Source organism: Molothrus aeneus, chromosome 5 (genome assembly GCF_037042795.1).
Source record: "Molothrus aeneus isolate 106 chromosome 5, BPBGC_Maene_1.0, whole genome shotgun sequence".
NCBI classification, from domain to species: domain Eukaryota; kingdom Metazoa; phylum Chordata; class Aves; order Passeriformes; family Icteridae; genus Molothrus; species Molothrus aeneus.
In genome coordinates this window covers 47659403-47681696 of record NC_089650.1, presented here as the reverse complement: position 1 = coordinate 47681696, position 22294 = coordinate 47659403, and the positions used below count along the sequence as shown (strand labels likewise).

General features: G+C 38.7%; 1 protein-coding gene across 1 annotated transcript in view; it reads right to left on the bottom strand.

The window, feature by feature from the left end:
- Positions 1 to 1346: 1346 nt before the first annotated feature.
- Positions 1347 to 22294, bottom strand: part of CPED1 (cadherin like and PC-esterase domain containing 1) — a 141411-nt gene continuing 120463 nt past the window's right edge. The window contains exons 18-23 of the mRNA XM_066550095.1: positions 18369 to 18505; positions 8382 to 8602; positions 8019 to 8120; positions 7721 to 7808; positions 5756 to 5902; positions 1347 to 2172 (exon numbers count right to left, since the gene is read on the bottom strand). Coding sequence (XP_066406192.1) covers positions 1945 to 2172; positions 5756 to 5902; positions 7721 to 7808; positions 8019 to 8120; positions 8382 to 8602; positions 18369 to 18505 — 923 coding nt within the window. The 3' untranslated portion in view covers positions 1347 to 1944. The remainder of the gene's footprint in view (positions 2173 to 5755; positions 5903 to 7720; positions 7809 to 8018; positions 8121 to 8381; positions 8603 to 18368; positions 18506 to 22294) is intronic.

Genomic DNA, 22294 nt, shown 5'->3' with positions numbered 1-22294 from the left:
AGTATTTATGCACAGCTCCTGACCCATCTTTCACATAGATCTCCATGCCAGGGAAAACCTTACATTGAAATTTGGGGATATTTTCTGTAAGCAATCAGCAGCATATTATACAGAAACAGATATAATCACACCATTTCACTAATTTTGTCATTATCTAAGTTAGCATCTTCTTTAATATAGTGAAAGGTGCCTTAAATTAGGTATGCCAGATCCCATTTTGGAGGATATTCTCTATCACCTAGGATGCCAAACTCCATATTGCATGACAATTTCCTATTATAACTTTACATATCTTACCTGAAGAAGCACAAATTCACAAAACTACAGCTGGGCACACAAACTGTGGATAGATACAGAGTCTTAGGCAAATACCAAATGTTGTGTCATGAATTGCTAGCCCTACTTCTATACAGGGCAGCCCCTGTGTGCTACTAAGGCAAATAAGATGGTGAGTACTTCCTTGCTATAATTTGTATCTTCCCTGACATTGTTTGTGACTTCCTTTCCCAAAGAAGATGCTAGTAGAGGATTATATGTAAAATTGTGACAGGGAAACATGACACAGAACTCAGCAGATCCTTTGTTAGACTTGCGCCTACCTGGTTAAAACACCCTTTAATGCACAGTGGAAGAGTGGTGCCTTGATTGCCTGCTGTGTGACTGGGTGAATAAAAATCCATAACTGGAGAATTTTTAGGGACAGCAGTCTCGTGGTTGCCACTAGCCTGTCACCCATCTGCTGATCCTGGGCTGTGCACAGTTTCCCGTTGGGTACCACAGCTGTGAATGAGTGGGCTGCCAGCACTGCAGGAGAGGACCAACACACAGCTTCTCCCTGGGGTGTCACCCACAGAAGGTCTGCAAACTCTGGGGATGTAGCTGGGCTACAGAATGAAGCTGCAGTTCAGAGAAAGTCTGAACTGAAACTGGCTGGCTGTGCCAAGCAAGCGATGCTGGCAGTATATACTGCTGTCATCACTTCACATCACACACTTCCTATGATTGATAAATTACCTCATCCTGAGAATCTTATGTGTGCTTGAAGGGGGATTTTTGTTATGTTTGTGGTACTGGCTTCACACATTGGTAAGTATTTTATAAAAAATCATTAAAGAAATGGCACTTCTGTGCAGGAAGAATACTTGATTAACTTACAGGCCAAGGTAGACACTGAAGTACTTATCTAAGCATTCTTCCTACATATGAACACTCTCCTAAACTGGGACCATAAATAAATTAATGTTAACAAATTCACTATATTTACATGTTACATTGAGACAGTTTCAATCAGTCTCAAGTATAGGTAATTGATCTCCCTATTAGCTTCAGTACATGCAAAAAAATAGAGTACATATCTGTTCCATCTAAAATACAAAGAGATGTGTTTTCACTAAAAACACTAGAGTTCAAAACTCAGCATCACCAGTAAAATGCTAGTAGACATTTTCAGATTCTATAAACCAAGTGTCTAAACAGAAAAGGTTTAATATGGAAGGGAAACCTGTCCACATAAAATAAAACTCTTTCAAATGGAATGTAGTCAGTTTCTAAATACATTCAAATATTACAGTGTCTCTATAAACAGAAAACTAGATAGTGCTGAAGAACTAAACAGCCCTTTCCAAATGTTCAAGTGAATATATAGGTCTCTTTTTGCTATCAATAATACACACTTGCTTGAACTACAGCTGTTCTAGTCTTTGGCAACAGTTCAAGTAACTTCCCCTCTTCTCTCCTTTGCAACCCTCCATCTTCCACTTTCACACAACAGAGTCATCAGGGCATATCTTAATTTCATAAGGTTTTTGGGAAAATACCACGTGTCCCAAACTCTCTTTGTGTGTATGCAGTCAGTCAAGGAAGCGTATCTTAATCCACCATGGTCCTTCAATTGTCCCTCAGGCAGTGGCACTTCTCTAGTCTTGGTGCTACATCCAAGAGAGGTTATGTGCTGACAAACTCCCTCTTACGTGCACAGAGCCTGCTGAGAAGGATTTCAGAATAAACTTGATTTATTGGACCTTGGACATGATAGGGGGACTGAGAATTTGTTGCATAGTCCTGCAGTTGTGATGCTGTGCTTTGACTGCCGAAATATTTCCCCAGCGTATAGTGCCCCGATAACGTCATTGTTATGTGTGGCCTTTCTTCAGAGGGATTGGATTTCACCACCTGCAAAAGAAATGACATATGTGAGTGCTTTCTGCCTGCACCTAGAAAGACAGACACACAGCTGTGTGTACAGAAATGCAGAAGCAGTTGTCCATGAAGCAGGTCCTGATACTTTTACTTTGAGGTGCAAGTTGCTCATAAACATTATTTTAATGGCCAACTTGTTATGTTGCAAACTAACTAAAGAGTAAGATCTTAATTTTTTAAATCTACATTCATAGGCCCATTATACTCAGTTGTTTGACTTTGTATTGTCTTTGTGTATTAGACTCTGTTGCCTTCATCAGAGGCAATTTACCCAAAACAAAACTCATAACTGGTCCAAATTGTAGAAAGGTTTAAATCTTGGTCTGGTACCAAGCACTTGAGGCACATATAAAGTGTCTCAGCTATGAGCCCTGTGAGAATGCCTCATTCTGACATCTTGATGCAAGCCTGGCCCAGCCTCACATTGAGATGAAAACCCTCGTGTGTTGTGTTTCTTCAAGAAGGGAGTTATGGAGCAATTTACATCCCTCTCCCCAGGACACCACAGGGACAGAACCACAACATGATTCAGTAACTTAGTGTTGAAGAATGCTTCACCTTGGCCCCTGAAATATGTAAAAAGCTCTGGGATTATTGTGTTCAACTTGTATAGAATAAAAGAGTGTTCCTGGGACTAACAAGAGAGAAAGTGAAAGGTATGGCTGTCAGGAGTTTAATGACTGGGGGCTGATCTCCAGTGAAATGCTGAAGATCTTGTCTCAGTGAATACTCAGTCACTGAAGAATAATGAAGTAGTTTTGAGAGAGACAGAACTTTAGAACCTTGCACATATGCAGGACAGAGGACCTCTGCCCAGGCAGTGGCAAACCCAGAGAATGCAGAAAAGGTGGTCAACTGATTTTTGAAATAGTATATCTATACTGACTTAATAGCTCTGACACCTATCAGTTTTCCTGTCAATCACAGCAGACACTTGAAAATGCAGAATTAATTTATTAATGCACATATTTATGCAGAAGCATGTTATCTTTTAAAAATATAATGTATATTTACTGTCACTGAACAATCAGAATCAACACTCATATGCAGTGAAGCTCATAATAAATGAAATAAATCATACAAAATTAGGTGTGAGTGAAGAAATAACATGTGCAAAGGCTTGAAAGACTGAGCAGAGAGACTTTGAGGGAGCTGGCAGAACTGAAAACAGATCAGGAATTATCCATGTAGAAAATTAATATATCCTCTGATCAATTTCATACAGCTAAGCCAAGGGCTATTATTTATTTTCATGCAATTACTGTAGGTTCATTTTTCTAAATTAGTGCCTTAGATCTTACAATTATTTCAAAATGATGCCACCTTGAACCAATCACCCAAACTGCATTCCTGTTAGGCATAATCTCCCAGGAATGCAATCTAATGTTCACCCAGCCACCAGCAGCCAGCCACCTATTAAGATACAAAAATCCCAAGGTTGCTAATTTCTGTGTAGTGATTATTATTTCATTGCCATTAAAATAGGAAATCAATCTGAAATTTAAAATACCTTCTGTAATATTTGTATAGTGCTGACCAATGTCCATAAGCGTTTTCAAAGAATGAGGTAGATAAAAACCAAGTTCTCATGTGTGCATAGAACTAGAATTATGTTGGGCAGTAAGTGCCAGGGTTATGCAAGATATTTTGTCCCAGCTCAGTATAATCCCTTTGAAAATCCAGATCCCTTAGAAACCTGAGAAAAGATTGTAGAGTCTACAGAGATGGAGATTTCTGTGCTATCAGGGTCACCTGAGACCCTCTGAAATGGGTTGGTGGGAACTCAGTTCTTCAGGCCATTCAGAGGAAATAGCTTTCTCTTAGCCAGTTAGTGGGAGCTAAATGAGAACTGCTGGAAGCATTTCAGTTCTTGTTTTCTGACTGCACAGGATGGACAGTCCTCCATTCCTGCACAGCCACGTTTAGCTCAGATGTCATTTACACAGGGGTGTCATCTTCTGATACTTTAGGAATGTCAGTTTTTAAGAGAAAGAAAGTGAAAGTACAAAGCACGAGATTTAATCTATCTCATCTGGTTTCAGAAAACATGGAAAGTGCTGAGGTTTCACACAGTGTTCTTGGCTCTGTTCTTGGGGGCAAAATGTCATTTTCCTGGTGCAAACTGCTTCAGCACCTAATGAAACTCCACTTGCCAGGATGCAGAAATAAGCTGATGACAAAACTATTAAAACTAATGAAGTATCAAAAGAACTCAAGGACTTTATTTTTGCTTTCCTCAAAGATCAAGTCTGGTTTTTGGTGTATGATGGATTCTATTGGGCATATCTATGGCTCTTTCAGGCACAATCACTTCTCAAGCCTCATTAATAACAGCTCTGTGAGCCAAATTCTCTCCTGATCCTCCCCAGAAACACATACTCTGTTGAGATTCCTTCAGCAGAGAAGCAAGACCAAATCTGCACATGAGCTCATACAAAATGATGGAGCAGTTCATGAAAAATGCTGATGACTGATCACGCCCTGCTGTTTTCTCCACAGAGTTCCATACAAAGCATTTGAAATATTTAATTTTGAAGCTCTTTGTTTCGCTCACAAGATCCTTGGAAATGGCAAACATCAGCAATGACCCACAAAAACATCAGCATCTGGGCTCTAGATAAAAAAGGCCAATACAACTGTCTTGGTAAAAAGGAGGGAAAGAAGCATTTGCTCCATGGGACTATTTATCAATCACATAAATATCTACTCTGTGACTTACTCCCTCTTTTCCAGCTTCATTTGGACTGACCTATGTTTGTGCCTCTCAAGTGTGGAGCAGAGTGGATTAGCAGAATGGTTAACTAACCACACCTGCTGATGCTGGCCCCAGAGCAGGATAGAGGCCATGGCACTGGCCTGAAAACATGTGAGCTGCCCTGGAGCCTGAGGTGGAAACCAGCTGTGTGGTTGATGTGTGGCACATGAGCTTGCGTGAGTCTGATAACACTCCCCAAAAAATTCTATAGACTTCAGTCAAGAAAGCAGGACTACCGGTGTGAGGGAGAACAATCAGTCTACACTTCTGTTTGTACAGTGGATCACTGTAACTACTGCAGATTATTTTTTCTCAGACATAAGAAAAGAGATATATAGCAGTAAGATTGGTTCTTCAATTTTAAGCTCCATTTTAGTTGTACTTATGGTATGAAGTGAGTGTGTTGAGCTGTTCAGTTAGGAATGCATCAGTCAAAAACCCATGAGACTGACTAAAAAGAGAAACTGAGTCCATGCAGAAGCAGCAGAGATATATAACAAGTAACAAATAATACAAGAAGCAGGAAACTGTGCAACATCCTTTTATATGAGTTACCTTTGCAGAAGGGTATGGTTGTTCATTTTTATTTCACCACTCCCGCAGTTCAGCATGTCCTTGGGTGGCCTTGCACTGGGAGCAGTGGTGGACAAGTGCCACCATGCAAACTGCTTTCCCCACAATTTGTATTCAGGCCTAAGTTTGAGTGACAGATGCTGACCTCACCATGAACCTTCTTGTTTCTAAGATCTAACAGTTAAAATATCTTAAATACCTGGGAATGATATAAGCGTAAACTATTACCTCATGGAAATGGCAGCCACACTTCCCTTGCAGGAATTCTTTGTAGCGTCCCATGGTGATGACAAAGGTGTCAACCACTTCATAGCCCAAATTTTTTGCTGTATCCAGAATAATCAAGTTTTCATTCCACAAGTTTTGCACTTCTGCCTGCATTCCAGATAAAATGTTGCAATGTCTTGTCAGGAGGACTGTTTAAAGGTTATTGCATCATGGAAAAAAATAGCAAAACTGCATTTTGAATGAGCAATTACATTATACTACAGACATGAATTACTATAAATTCACTCTCGAAAAAAGCTTCTACTCCAAGACTGATGTATGGTTTTTTTCAGAAATTATAATTACTTTTCAGTAGATGTGCAGCTTCCTTTATAGGAAGATTTCATGATTGTTTAAAATATAATTCTTGGGTAATGGTTTTTAACATGTACTTCGCTAATATGAGGTGTAATTCAGAAAAAAATTCCAATGATAAAGTTTGTCTGTAACAAATGGTGAAAATGCTCCTTTAAAGAAAAATTCAGCTTCAAATCAAATTCATTGAGGCAGTTGCTTAGAAGGGACTATAGGGCCATAGGTATCTTAAATATGGTTACATTGAAGAACAGATTATTATTTCTGAATGTACTTTAGGAAGACCAAGAATAGAAAAAAAAGTTAACTATAAAGATGGCGAGGCAGTAGATTCAACGTGGCAGACAAAAGGCCTTTGAGAGTAGCTGGGTAATCCTGAAGCCTGGAGCATACAAACCACATGGGTAATTTGGCATATGATTCCAATATTGAAAGGGAAAAGAATGTTGGTTATGCACTGTAGCTGATTTCTGGAGTTTTGTAAATTTAATGAAGAAAAAGAAAAATTCTTAGGAAGCCTTTAATACTCTATCCTTGCCTCACATACCCTGGATTGAAGCTCTTCATCCTTCAACTGAACTTTGCTGGAAACTCTGATGGGAGCTATGAAAATGTTTCTTCATGTTGATGACAATAATTTCCTTACTTTATTCTACAGAGTTCCTCCAGGTAAGTTAAGAAAATTGTTTGAATCAATAAGAAGACCTTCAGTAGAGACAAGGCAGATAGGCAGTAGTAACAGGGCAGCCTCTGTAGCAAGTAGAAGGGTGAGAGTAGCAGGAAGTCACACGCTGAATACAGCAGTGTGTTATGGTTGCAAAGAGATGTGGGCACTAGTTCTCAGTGCTCAAGGAGTGCTGTATGGAATCTGTGAAAGGCAGTAATTTTCTCTTTTCAACACCTGGGAATAACTGGAGCATGACACACAGCACTGGTAGGCATCATTTACTCCATTCTGCCTTCCAGTGCTTCTCATCCATGCATTTTGTGTGTGTTCAATAGAGAATCACTGTCCAAGTTGTAAATAAAAATAGTGAATTGAGTGAGTTGCACAGTGCATTGAAATGAGCACATTTGTTACTCTGAGAGTCTTGGGTATGATTTAAACTGACTGTAACATCTCATTAACATGCAAATAACAGGCTGGATTCACTGGTACATTCCAGCTGCTCTGTAGTGTTCTGGCTTCACAGGTGGGTTAAGATAGATTTATTGAGTTGTGCAAGCCAGACAAGTGAATTGGATCCAGCAGTAACCATGGAGGAAGCCTGGGGAGGGCCTGTGTGCAATGTAGTATGAGGAGCAATCTGCTTATCCCCAGAATGATCTCTCAGTTTTGGCACCAGGATTCATACTGGAGCTTCTTCTGGTTCTTGGGACAGCTGACCACACATGGCATCTCAAATGGCTCTCTGATTGCAGCAGAATCCATGAAATAAGGAAATTGGTTTGAATCACTATCAAGCAGTATGAGCAAATACAAACATTAATCTGCCTTTGATCCACTTAGAATGTGTTCAGCAGACATAGCATATTTTGACCAGACAGCAAAATTAACAATGAAATGACAAGTCTTGCATGAAACTGCACTCAAAATGTACTGCAGCTTACCTGTGACAGAGAATGGATTCCATCCACTGGAAGGTGAAAGCCCATCCCTATGGATTTGACAATTACCAGGATATTTGATAGATTTTCCCTGTTTTGCAAATGAGGAAAAAAACAACAAGGACACACTTTTTACTTAAGACACACATCAAAAGACAATGCATGTTTTATTTTTTTCAAAGTCACCTAAATACATGCCTATCAAAAAAAAACAAATGAAAAGTTTGTATTTAAATTTTTTTGTTGTTTCTCATAATTTACCATATCAAAAATTGGAATACCACCAAGTACATAGCATTACCTGCTCAACACCTTTTGGATAATTTGCAGGTGATTGGAATTAAGCCACTGAACACCACCTACAATTAATACAGTCTGGTCTGTGTTCTCCAGGGGACGTGATCTGAAACCCAGAAAAGAAAAACATCACATGTTGCTTTAAACAGATGGCAAACATTTTAACTACATTGCTTTGCATTTCACTGAACTGTATCTGGAACCCTGATCAGAGGCCTGATGTAATTTTCAGCTATTTTTTAACCACACAATATGATCTGTGCACCTTATGTTTTATTGTTTACTGACTTTAGTTGTAAAACGTGTTAAACACATTTGTGAATAGAACAGTAATGCAAACAAGGGAGATACAGAGTTTGTGCAGTACCTCTGCAGCAGCTGTTCCAGTGCTTTTTCAAAAGTTGGTCTCTGGTTTGCATTCATCCAGAACTGAGGGTAGTAGGAGTAACTGATAAATGTTTTCCCCTCATTGATATTGTGATAACATTTAATATCATGAGTCTTCTGCCATTCCTGAAGAGTCTTATTCACTCTTTCAATTAGATAATACATCATCCCTCTGTTAGTTGAGTCACCTATAAAAAGAATCTTCAGATGGAAAAGGTATGACTTAGAAGTTGTACAGTACAGAAACCAAAAGCAAGGAAAAGAATATAGCTTGTTGGGAGGTTTTTAATGCTTCTTGTAATGTTCCAGAAATATCTTTGTGAACAGCCAGTACCCTGGCATCTTAATATTAAATTTGTCCTTTAGCAAAATCTGTGTGATTTGATTAATAAAAAGCTTAATTATGTATATTAAATACAAAAAGTACAGGTCATAGATGGCTATAGCTGCAAAATTAGCCCTGCATCTTTCATCCTTGGTGATAATTTCTTTTGCTTAAGTTTATATTTATTTCTAATTGCTAGTACACAATTGCTCTCATGATTGCTTGCAGCTTCCTGATTTTTTTTTCCTACAGTTTTTCATGTGGTTTGCTCCTGCAAGGTGAGTATTGGTCTTCTATAAATGGGATTCATTAGAATTTGCACCAAACTAGCACACACACACCCCCACACCCACACACCCCATGAAGGATGCAGCTGCTGCCTTATTTGTAGAGATATGGTCTTTCTGTAGGTTCAAAGGGGAAAGAAAAGGGGGTTGTTTGGGTGGAGGATAATCTGAATGGAGTCCTGTCATGTGTGATGCGGCCACCAGAAAGCATCATGGCCTGAAGGGAGTTAGAAATCCTGACAGATGTATGTTAAGTATAGCAGTCTCTGCTCAGCTACCCTGAACTTGCAAATGAATAAAGTCAAATTTGGGTTTGCTCCTACTCATTCTGTAGATTCTCTGAAAAAAACAAACATCTCTGTATGGGGAGACCACAGAACCTAAAGTGTTGTGGGAATTTTCTTTTAATGCTATTGCCCTATTTTGAGTGGCTAGGACCAGCATTTCCTTCTGATGAAGTAGGTAATAGAAGTCCAAAGAGTAGGAGAACCCAGGTTCACTGTAGTTTGCCAGTGGAACTGTGTGCAGAATGAATTACCCCAATCAGTTCAGACAGAAATCCACAATGAGGAGCAAACATGTAAAACTGGGATTAAGAAACCCCACAGAGCCATCACACAGTAACAGCCCTGTTCTCTGCACAGAAGAACTCAGCTTCTCCTACCTCCTCTGGCACTCAGATTGTTGGCATCCTGCAAGATGGGATTTTGTTGTTTCATTTCTTAATTTGATTTGAGTTTGATGTTTTACCACTTCCACCTTGAATATTTGATTATGCAAATAAAATTCAGACTGCACAAGATGACATGTTTAGGGATATATTTCCAAAGTTCTTTTTAGAGATTTTATGTGGTACAGGCATTTGGGACTACAATTATCTAACACATCTATCTATTCCCTTCAGGAATGTCATAGTTTTGAAAACTGATTTCACTTCCCACTATTAACCTATTGTGATTAAAAATAAGGAACAACAGGGTACCAATGATACTTCCCATAGAAGAGAAGGAATTTCAGATGAGCCTACCCTCATCTGATGTTAGGGCCAAGAACAGGCACAAGAATGCCTTCAACTTCCCATGACTTGCCTGCCCATTGTGGGCTGCAGAGAAGCCCTTGATAGATTATGTGTGGTAGCAAACAAATTAAAACTAGCACTGAGCTCACAGAGGCTCTTCTAACTCCTGTCCTGGACCTCTCAAAGCCTCTTCATAGAGGAAATTCTTAAACAGCTACTGTTCATGTTTGTATTGCACAAGCATTGCTCTCACACGCAAGGGGATTTCTGGCTTTTCACATTGTGTCAGAAGAAGCCTCTTTAAACAAGCATAACATGACTCACAGAAGTCAAGGATCCCTGGATCCATGGAAGGACTGATTGGATATCCTCTTTCCCTCTCTGACAGACACACACATGCATAAAATTATTTACAATTAGAAAGACAGTCCATGCTTAAAATATGTCCTAATTCTAAAGTAGGTTAACTTGAGGTTTTAAGCAACAGTTTTTTTAGGTTGCAAAATCTCTTGATTCTCCAGCCTGCCTATATCCATGACAATTTAATCTCCATTTCATAAGCCCATCACTGGAGTATCTTGGTGCATATCTATTTAAACAGCAGTTCTCAGATATTTGCAGGCAAGGACATCATGAGCTTGTAATGTGGGTGAGAACATTTCTGCAAAAACCCAACACATCATTAGCAGAATAACAAACAGGCCATACCAAGTTACACACATACAGCAGTTGGTAGAACATGCAAGACTGCTTCTCTTCTAGTATCATATGACAAAATTTTGTTATCATAGCACATGGGAATTGCAAAGAAGCATAATCAGCAATTAATTGCACAAAATTGGTAGACGGGATGTTTTTATCTCATTCTAGTGTGACTAGAATTCTCATAACTGTTTTCTCCTAACTATATTTGAACTAATCTCACCTACTACTGATTTAAAATAGCAGGACAACTTCCATGGGAAATAAAGAAGAAAAGAAACATGGCCAGTGTCAATGAACAGGATGCACAGGTGTCTTTTTTGCCAACATTGTGCATTCACTAGCAGGTGAGGTATGAAGAGTAATGCCAAACATTTCCTAAGTCTCAAATACTGCAGAGCATCAAAGATTAAGATCTCTTTCCCATTTTCATTTTGTTATGTCAAAATTAGAGCAAAACACATATGCACATCCCAATCCACACTATTACATGATTTAGCATTTTAGGGCTTTGCAATTTTCCTATACCTACATAGGTACAAACAATGGACCCATGAATGAATTTTCAAGTCTTCCCTGGGTACCTTTTTGGCCAGGTCTGGAGATGGAAGGGCACTATGTGCAGTCATTTAGTAAACCCCTACCACAAGAAACTTAAGATCATGTCTTAAAGGGGCAGCTCTAGTCTGGAAATGCCATGATGCTGGGCACCATATGAAAATATCAGGTGGGCCATAGCATATTACTGTTGTTGTTGTCCTGATATTCTGAGATTGTGAAATAGGTGACAGAAGTCAGAACAGATTCCTTTGGAACTAGATGAAACAGACAGCTGTTAAGGCCCTGACACACTTCTTCAAATACCATCACAAGACTGATGAGATTGCACTCAGCCTATTTCCAAATCAGGAATGAGAAAGACAGAAATACCACTCTGGGTAAAATACAGGTTGTACCACTAGGGAAATTAACCTAGACTTTTAGAAACAGTCAAGAATAGTCAAGACAGAGAATAGTCAAGACTTGCTTCAAGTGGGAAAGAAAGAAAGAAATGAGCCAAAGTGGACTTGTAGTTGTACAGAAAGACAGATCAAAAGGGGAGGTCATCCTTAAAGATGTCAGTCAATTAGAGTAATCAGATTAGTTTACAGTCATGAAGTCTTTAATTGTTCAAGTAGGTATGAGCCATATCAGGACTGTATCACTGGCATCAGAAAAATTTGTTTAATTCTGTCTTCCACGGTGAAATCACAGTTTTTTTGAAAGATATGAGAACTAGGACTGCAGTATGTAAAAGCTATGGTCCCTGCTCTCCAACTCTGAGACAGAGGTCTGAAGTCTGCAGTCATCCTCTGGAGACTGTGTGCTAGGATTTTGAAGGGAATGCTCTCTCATAAATCTAAAGAAGATCTCAGATAGAAAGATAGGTGTGGATTTCTTGAAATGTGATGCACCCCAGGCTGGTGGATGCTTAGCACATCATCAGCACATCTGCATTCACACTGCATCCATTCATTAAGATTTGGTCTGTATCCAACCATCTGCTTATAACCATTGGTTCAACCATGACATGAGATGTGAAAATCCTGGAAAAAAACCCAAATTCTTCTTTTTCTTCTCCTCAAAAGAAAAAAAAAAATTGGAGTGAACAAAGAGGAAATCTGTAGGTAATCCTACCCTCTTTTCAAACTGCCCTTGGGCAGAGCTGGCCAAATACATTTTGTTATGGTATGCAGGCCATCAGAAAGCATCTTTCAAAGTCCACCTTTTGCAAGTCAGCTTCATTTTTAGCAAATGCTTAGAAGACTCAAAGGCTAAAATAAGTGTTTAGCCTGAGGAAGAAAACCTATGTCCTTCAACTAACCCAAGAGTTCTGATGAATTAAAATAATCTCTCAATGTAATTTAACGTATGGTAACTAAAACCACATTAATTTCTATACATTTAGATGAACTCATTGTAGTTTCATGTCCCATGTAGTATTCAATATGTTCCAGGGATGGTTCTGTATTTATCTCTATGATAATAATGAAGAATTTGATGGTTTAGGTGTGTAGAGTAAGCCACCTCTCTCTTTTTACAAGTCTGGCACAAGACTTAGTCATGTACTGTTCAAGCTGATGGGGCAGTTGTCTGCAGGATGACTAAATGATCAAAGATAAGCTTATAATTTTACCATACAAAGAACAGCACTTCCACACAGACAGATGTTTTCACTGTCTTGTTGCAAATATTTCATGTGAAAAATTCCATTATAGCTTAAAGGAAAGATTGTGTAAGCATAGTGGAATTCACTTCTTAACCAGACTTATCATTAAAAATTAACCACACTTGGGAAATTTAAACACCTGTAAGTTCAAAACACTACTTAACTCTAAAATATTATTAAGAAATCATAAGTTAAAATTCCTGTTTTAACAGCTGAATTTTAAGTACTTCAGCAAATATTGCCTTTTCATATTTCCTGTTCTTAATTACACATGACTCAATGGTATTTTATTATAAGACTAAACTCTGGTTAGTATTTCTCAATGATAAGCAAAATATATATCCCTTCAGCTATTGAGACCAGCTTTCTATATACTGCTAATTGGATAAATAATAACCTGTTAGAACCCATTTTTAAAAGTACAAAATCAATCTTGCACAAAAATCAAAGCATTATCCTAATACATTTGTATATGTCTTACAGTAAAAAGTCATTAATCACACCTACAGAGAATTTTGTTAAGCCAACATAATACAGATATAATATTTTATTATGATATTTAATATTTTATTATGAAGAACAATTTATTTGATTCAATTAGGACATGTATATGGAATTCCCTAAGAATGAGACAGTCAGCATCTCATTACTCTTAAAGTGGAAGAGAAAAAAGACTACTGATATTAAAAGTGGACTGAAAGAAAATCTACTCAGCCAGAACAACCTTAACCTCAGCACTTCAATATTTTCCTGTTTACTATGTATGAAATACAAACATATGACTGACTATTCTTGCTAACACATCATAAAGCAAAAAAAGGCCTCATTAAACTGTTTCTGTGCATGTACATATTTTCTCATGTCTCCATCAGCTTGACTGTTATTGTTTCACTACAGGTGGTCTTATGTGTTTATGAAACCAAATGTCCTTGTTTTGGGTGGGATAGAATTAATTTTCTTCCTGGTAGCTGGTACAGTGCTGTGGTTTGGATTCAGGATAAGAATAATGTTGGTAACACACTGAGGGTTTTGCTGTTGCTGGGCAGCACTCACTGAGGGACTTTTCAGCTTCTCCTTCTTCCCCACCAGAGAGGAGAATGCCACGGGAAGCTGGGAGTGGACAGAGCCAGGACAGCTGACCCCAACTGGCCAAAGGAATATTTCAAACCATATGGCATCACGCTAAGCATAAAAATGGGGGGAATTGGTTGGGAGGCAGCAGCTGTGCTCTGGGATGGGATGAGATGGGCATCAGTCAGTGGGTGTTGAGAAATTGCACTGTGCATTACTTAGCGTAATTATTATTTTTATTATATCTTTTTATGCTATTACTACGACTACTATTTCCCCTTCCTGTTCCATTCTACTAAAACTGTCTTTTTCTGAACCCATAAGTTTTATCTGTTTTCTGATTGTCTCTCTTATCCCTGTGGGCAAGCGAGTGAACAGCTGTGTGATGTTCAGCTGCCTGCCAGGTTAAACCAAAACACACAGAAACAACTTAGTTCAAACAGTTCTATATGCACACAATCTAAAATAGAAGTTAATGATGATGTGAAATCAATTGGAACTCAGCAAGGGAAACGGATTTCAGTTACAGAGAAAGATTATAAAGCTCAGATGAGCTTTGGAAAACAAATTTTAATATAATAAATAAAAGCGGGCTGGAGTTAGAAATTAAATTAGAAAGCATTTTTGAAGGCTTAATTATGATGCAGGTAGGAAAGAAGTGCTCTGTTTGGGTGACCATAAATATATTTCAGGAATACTGACAAATGAATACAAGACATTAGTGATCAAGAGAAATCTGTTGCCTTTTACCATTGTTCTATGAAACACGAGAAAAATAGAAAGGTTGCACTTAAAGACACACTTGATCTTCCATATTCTGCACTTCAGTCAAAAAGAGCATCTACTTTACATCTTAATTCATCACTTGCTGAAGTGAACACAGGTCAGGAACAGAGCATAGCACTGGTTAATTGTTGCATGTTTCCCTTCACATTCATCAAAAGTAGAAATATAAGTAGGCTTTTTTTCATATTTTTTTTCTCCCTTATAAAACTAATAGAGAAGCACATGGAAACAGCCTCCAGATAACAAAGTTGAAATCTGACAATGGCATAGAGATTAACACCTCCTATTTAAATTAAAAGACATAATCACAGACTTATGCTGTTTGTGTCCTAGCATGATCATAGAATCATGGAATGGTTTGGGTTGGAAGGGACCTTAAAGATCATCTAGTTCCAATCCCCTGATATGTGCAGAGAACCTTCCAGTAGTCCAGGTTGCTCGGAACCCCATCCAGCCTGGATCTGAGGATGGCAAGTTCACAGCTTCTCTGAGCGACCTCTGCCAGAGCCTCCCAATCCTTAGAGTAAAGCATTTCTTCCTGATATCTAAACCTACCCTCTTTCAGCTCAAAGCCATTCCCCCTTGCCCGATCACTACTTGCCCTTGTAAAAAGGTCCCTCTCTGTCTCTCTACTAGATTCCTTTCAGATACTGGAAGGCTGCTCAAAAGTCTCTCCAGAGCCTTCTCTACTCCAGATTAAACAGCCCCAACTCTCAGTCTGTCTTCATAGGAGAGGTGCTCCAGCCCAGTGATCCACTCATGGGCCCTCCTCTGCGCTCATTCCAACAGTCAGCATTTTTCTTTTTTGCTGAGGACCCCAGAGCTGGACACAGGACTCCAGGCAGGGTCTCAGCAGAGCAGAGGGTGAAAATCACTTTATTCAGCCTGCTGCCCTCACTGCTTCTGATGCAGCCCAGGGCACAGCTGGCTTTCTGTGTTGTGAGTGCACACTACTGCGTTGTGGTTTTTGTCCACAAACATCCCTAAGTCTTCTCACCAGGGCTGCTTTCAGTCCATTCTCTGCCCAGATTGTATTTGTGATTGGATTGCCCCAACACAGGTGCAGGACCTTGCACTTGGCCTTGTTGAACTTCATGAGGTTCACAGAGGCCCCCCTCTCAAGCCTGTCAAGGTCCCTCTGGGTGGAATCCCTTCTCTTCAGCAAGTCAACTGTACCACACAGCTTGGTGCTGTCAGCAAACTTGCTAAGGGTGCACTCGATTACTCTGTCCATGCCAACAGCAAAGATGTCCTGTGTAAGAGATTTCTAACTCCTGAGACCAAAGCTATACAAGCTGAATATTCAAAATTCCTGAATAAAGAGGCACATGGGTTAGTTGAGCTCATTTTGAGTGGACACATGAATGAGTTCTGTTGTTCTTAGCTAACTTCAACAAACAATGTAAATCAAACATTCCAGATCACCCCAATGTCCTCACTTGGGTTAATGATTTTTGCCCTTTCATTTGGCACTCATGCTTTTTTTTGACATCTGCTTTTGTTTCCAGCACTGAAACCTTCTGCTTATTTTATTATGGAAACTATGATATCTTCAGTTTGAGACGCCAGTGATCTCAGTAGTACTTAGAGACAAGGTATATAATAAATCAAAACTAAAAACCACAATTGAGAATATATAAATATTTATAGATGGTTATGAAAATTTCTTTTAAAATTAACATGTGTTTGTTCACAAGAATTCTATCTTCCTACTGCTCAATAGCTCCTTTACAAAAGGTCCAGGTTGCTTAAACCTATATAACACAAAGTCTTTTTCAGTGAGCAAATGAAAAAAAATCTTTTTCTACTACATCGCTTGGGCAGTGTAAAGTAATTCCAAAGTCTGACTTATCAAAGGCAGAATCAGGAAGATTCTGCCCAGAAGGGAACAATTTTTATTTCATCTGACTTTGGTAGGAAGAAAGCCTCTCTTAGTTTTTGAGTTATATTGACACAAAGGAGTTGATCCAGGTTCTACACCTATTCATTTGGCAAAAGAAGAAAAAATGCTATTGCAAAATTTCAGACAAAAATAAAATCACTACAGAGTTATGACAAAAATAACATCTGAGAGAGATAGGAGAAATATATCAAAAGGGGAACATGCTTTAGAGTGATGACTTTAAAAGAATAAACCAATTCAATATTCATCTGTGCAAAGGTAACAGAGGCAATTCAGCAGATTTCTACAGCAGCAGAGGTTATCAGACAGTGTCAGGAGACTTCTGTAAAAGATGCAGAATGGGAAACAAGTGCTATTAGTTACAGAGATTTTTCTCAAGGTGTTAATGTAGCTCACTTAGGATCTGGCTGTCATCTGACACTAGAATAGATCAGTGACCTCAGAGAGTTAGAACATAATGAGATTTGAATTAAGAAATTAAGCTTCACAGACACTCATTTCATTTACTTGATTTTAATAAACCCTTTACAAATGCTGTCCTGCTTTTGACACTCGTGAATATGAGTGGTCAGATTTGGGATGTGGAAATGTCAGCAAATCCTCTCAGCAATACCCTGGCAATCCACTTCCACAGTGGCATATTGTTCCTCTGCTGTCCTTCGATTGCCCGACCAAAGGGTGGTTGCTTTTCAAAGCAACTTGATGTCCATGGAAATTAAGGACCAAAGCAAAGCAATTAAATTCTTGAACATTTTTTTTTCTGTGGTTAATCCAGAAAAGCTTGTTTTGTACATGAGGAACGGATGGAGCTTCTTCTCTGTCATAAAAAGCAATATTTTTTAGAAAAATATTCTAGGAGTAACTTGCAGCTCTATAGTAACAGAGAAGACCACAGGCAGAAATAAAGCAAAATGACAGTAAAGTACCTTGTGCAGGGCAAGAAATTTATCAGAAATTAAGGAGAAAATGTTAATTGAAAGACTATTGGTTTGTATTTGTCTATATGGAAATGCTCTTGGATTTTATCAAAATCCAACTTTTAGTAACTATTTTCTTACCTAGGCAATACACTTTAAAGAACTTTATAACAATTAATTACTTACTTTCTGGATACTTGTATCCTCAGTAAGGTACCTGAGCCTCAGATCAGAACTCTCTCTCAACAGTATAACAGTCATAGCATGCTTATTAAGGAGACCTTGTATTTCCAAGCAATCACTTTAGAAGCTTCACTAAAAGAAAAGAATGTGCAAGAAGACTTGGTAAGATTAGTGTGCACAAGCAATGCCATGCATTAGGTATGCAGCAGAAGAAAACCAACTTGCATGTGAGACAAAACTCTGACAACAATGCAAATATATCCTCCATTTTCTGTCCTTGTGTACTCACTGCAGCTCTGACTGGTAATCACACACACCATAGGTCTTGAAACTCCAGTGGTGTGACCTAAGGTCCTCTGTGAAACGGCAGCAGACAACTGTGTCTGCATATGAGGCTAAATTAGGAATACCGCTGGTTTTCATCCCTGTGAACTTTTCACCCAAATATCTCTCTAGTTAAAAAGGGTTTTTTGTCACTTATCAATCTTGAAAATGTTTTGAAAGCTTCAGGACACCAAATACCCAGGTAAACAAGAATGAATGAGAATGCAAAGGCTGGTACATACCCTTCTGCCCTCCACACAGCGCTGGAGCTCGGGCTTGGCCAGCACAGAGTGTCGGCAGCCGTGGGGCTGCCACGTTATTGCTCTCCAGTCACAGGTCCTGTTGTCAGAGCAGCTCAGGCAAGGGACAATCCATTGCCCTGGAAAACAGCAATGAATGTCAGCACCTCCTCTGTATTCTTCTGAGTGGTTTTATTACACAGGAAGCAAGATATTTTTGGATATTTTACTCATATATGAGTAAAAAAAACCTCATAAGGGAGTTCCCCCTAAATTAAATGCCCTCCAACCCTTTGAAGAGACTATTTCCTGTCACTGAGTTACGCTTTTTTCATTTAGTTAGGGTGGGAGTCTTTTCCTTTCCCTGAAAGAGCTGCAAATGCTCAAATTTGACAGCCATTTGTGGGTTCATTTCTCACTCAATGTTGCCCTTCTTGTAGCAGCTTGTCCTTTTTTAACAGAAGGGATATGAGAAAGAGAAAATGGGTGAGGAGATTGAATGCAAAAAGAAAATTTTCACATTCAGACATATCTGAAGATTAATTCTCATTTACAATGAAATATCTAAAGGTTGTATGGTTGAGAGCAACTGATATAAAAATGAAGCAAGATTAAGACTTTCCTTCCAAAACACTATTTCTTTTTAATTTGTGAGAATCCAGAGGACTGTCCCAGACTACACAAATACATTTCAGAAAATGACAGTAAAGTGCAATTAATAACATAGGTGACTTATTAGAACCTGTTCTTATTTACAAAAATGATTTTGAAGATTAGGAGCACAAAGTGATCAGTGGGTTTTAGTAATCCCTTATCTAAAGTTAAATGGTTTTGTTATTTTGATTTTCTAAAACTATTCCTTTGCAAAATCCTGCTAGAAGCTTGCAGGATTTAATTTCTGAAGGAAGACAGAAAAACTTTTGAGTTGCCTTTGTATTCAAATGAACAAAAGAAACTATTTTTCTAGATCTTATAAGTACACAGTGCTGACAGCATCTCCCAGTGCCTATGTAACTGCCAGCAAAACCTTCTTTTGTTCATATTAAAGGCATTACACAAAGAAGAGTGCAGAGGCCTAAGGTCCTTGTGTCAGTGCTATTGGGCCTTTCTACCTCAGATGGGTTTCTCACCGCAGCCCAGAAAACAGCCCCAAAATCAAATACTTGGAGATCAGACTGGCCTTAGAATCTGTCCCCACGACCACTACCAGGCAGCTGTGTCTGATGGGTTGCTGCTGCACAGGAAGCCACAGCCAAGAAACCCGAGGCTGCCTTTTGATATTTCACCTGGCCAGAGACTGAGGCGAAGGCTCAGCAAAGAAACCCTGGAGGATCCTCATGGTCTTGGGAGAGTCAGCTGCTACCTCAGGAGCAAAAGAATTTCCAGGAGGCACCTGTGCTTCTACTTAGGCAAAAGTCCAAGTGACTATGTTTTGGAAAGTAGCATGGTGAGTAATCTTACCAGATAAAGAAGTCCTTCTAAATAAAATTGAGATTTTTTTTTGTATGGGAGCCCCCACTGGTACATCTAAGGGACAAATACATCCCACAGTGCCACAACCACGCAATACCAATTTCTATGTACCCTGCAGAGCTGCCCCTATTCTGCCCTGAGCAGAACATACACCACCCTCAGATGCACTTGTTGATTTGGAGAAAACTATAGCAGACTGAACCTAACCAAGACCCTGGACACTGGCTTTGAGCATGCTGTGGTTCAGTGAGAATAACCCAGCTTTGCCTGTTCCCATGGGCATGGGTGCCTTGTGGAGGCTGTGCTGGGCAAGCAGCCCAGTTCACAGCATGGACAGAGGAAGGAGGGACACTTGGGACTATGGTGGGAGGGTGCAAGCAGGAAGATAGAGATATCCCATGCTTCTTGCTCAGAGGAGTTTCAAACTTGCGTTTTCTGCATCCTAATCACACAGCGGAAGGAAATATTCCCCACTCAATTAAGCACCACTTAAAGTTCAAAATTCATTAGGACAGGAAAATAGCATGCTTGTAACCTGGTAATTTTTGTATGACAAGAGAGATCTGAACTTTGGTCCCTAAGAGAGATCCTATGTAGAATTTTTATCAAAGGGTTAAATTGAATCTTTATCTGAAGTTACAAAGTGGATAATCAGGTTCTGGAGCAGAGAGTTCTCTTCCAAATTAATACCCTCCTCTCCTGGAACCCCAGAGGCTGAATTTAGGCAATTTCTCTTGCTGTAACCTCCCAGTGCTAGCTGTTGTGAGCCCCTTACTCATGCTGACCCTCCCTTGGCTTTGAGGTCCCTTGCTCCAGGCTGTGGCCTCCTGGCCACCACTGGGGCCAGGAATACTTTGACCCTCCAAAATTTCTATTGCCACTTGTGGATCTTGCTGTTGGCTCCCACTTTGCAATCCATGACTGAATGGTCATTCCCAGCTTCACAGCAGTCTCATGAGGAAATATGGGTCTCCAATAACCCAGCAATAGGTACCATGCCAACACTCTTTACTGCTTTGTATCTTTTGACTAACAGAGCAGGGACAGAATGGTTGGTTGGTTTGGAGTCCGGACTCAGACCCTGCCACTACTGTAGAGGTCTTAATAAATAATCTGAGTGATGTTTCAGGTAGTGACCTATATTTCAAAATTATATGAAAACTCAGTATTTTTTTCCTGATGTTGTAATTTTTCTTTCAACCCAAATATATAAAAGTTCTGGCAATGTCTAAAACATATGAGATTCCTCTTATGGAATTTTCTTTTAAAAATCCCATACTTTTACGAACTGATTTGGTTTAAGCTAATAAACTAGAAAAGTAGAACTATATAAAATGAATTTTGAGGAGCCAAAATATTTGAATAATAAAAGTTTAAACCTTGGCAACTGAAGGTGATAAGTAACTTTTGAAAAGCTTCTTTTAAATAGTTTGGTTTATGTTCAATAGCTCCCTAGGTATATTAATGAAAAACATAGATCAGTTTTTGGCATAGGCTAAAGGTTAGTGGCAAATTTAAAAAAAATTGAGAACATGGATATATAGAGATAAATTAGTATTTTTAGGAAGCACTAGCATTTAATGTTAACAGAATAATTCCTGGTTTTGTATTTACATAGGTGTTTTAATGATGCATGAAAATTGATGCATTTTAAATCCAACTATTATGAACTTTTCCTGTTGCAATTTCCCAACAATTGGTCAATGCATTTTTAACCTTCAAAAATAGGACTGTGTTAGAAGATAAAATGAATCGCATAAAAAAGAAGACAACATTAAAAAATTGCAAACAATATTAGTTTGGAAATTAGGCTTATTTTCTATAGCAATTTTAAGTTGCTCTTACCCACTTATATTAGTCAGCAGCACATAATGCAGCTCTCAGCACCATTTCAATCAGGCAGCATTTTGTGGTGCTTCAGGCAAGAGCATTAACACTGGCTCTATCAGGCAAGGGCAGGTTTACCAACAATTAAATGAATGAGAGCAAGAGAAACACATTGTTAGTTTCATCACAAATTAAAAATTGGCATAATCAAACTTTTATGAAAACCTGTAGGTAGGAGGTTTCCACAGGAAGGGTGAAAGCTGGATTTTTGGCTCATTAGAGTAGTTATCAGTTGCGTACATAAATCTTCTGCTTAAGATATGAGATTAAACATTGCCAGTACTCCCTAAATCTGTTCTCATAAAATGGCATGAAAAGAAATATACTTTCAAAATAATTAGTTAGATTGCTTACTTTCCATTTTAAAAATATTAGCCTAAAATCAAAAGTTTTAACCAATAACAGCCGTATACTTAATTTGATAGTTTTGCTTTTTCTTTCAGCCTCTTTCATTTATCCTTTTACATTGTCATAGCCACAATTAAACATATTTTGCTTTCAAATTTAAAATCAAGACTTTTCTATAGTGCCAAAAAATTATCACTGTAAAGAGAAAATACTATTCTAGC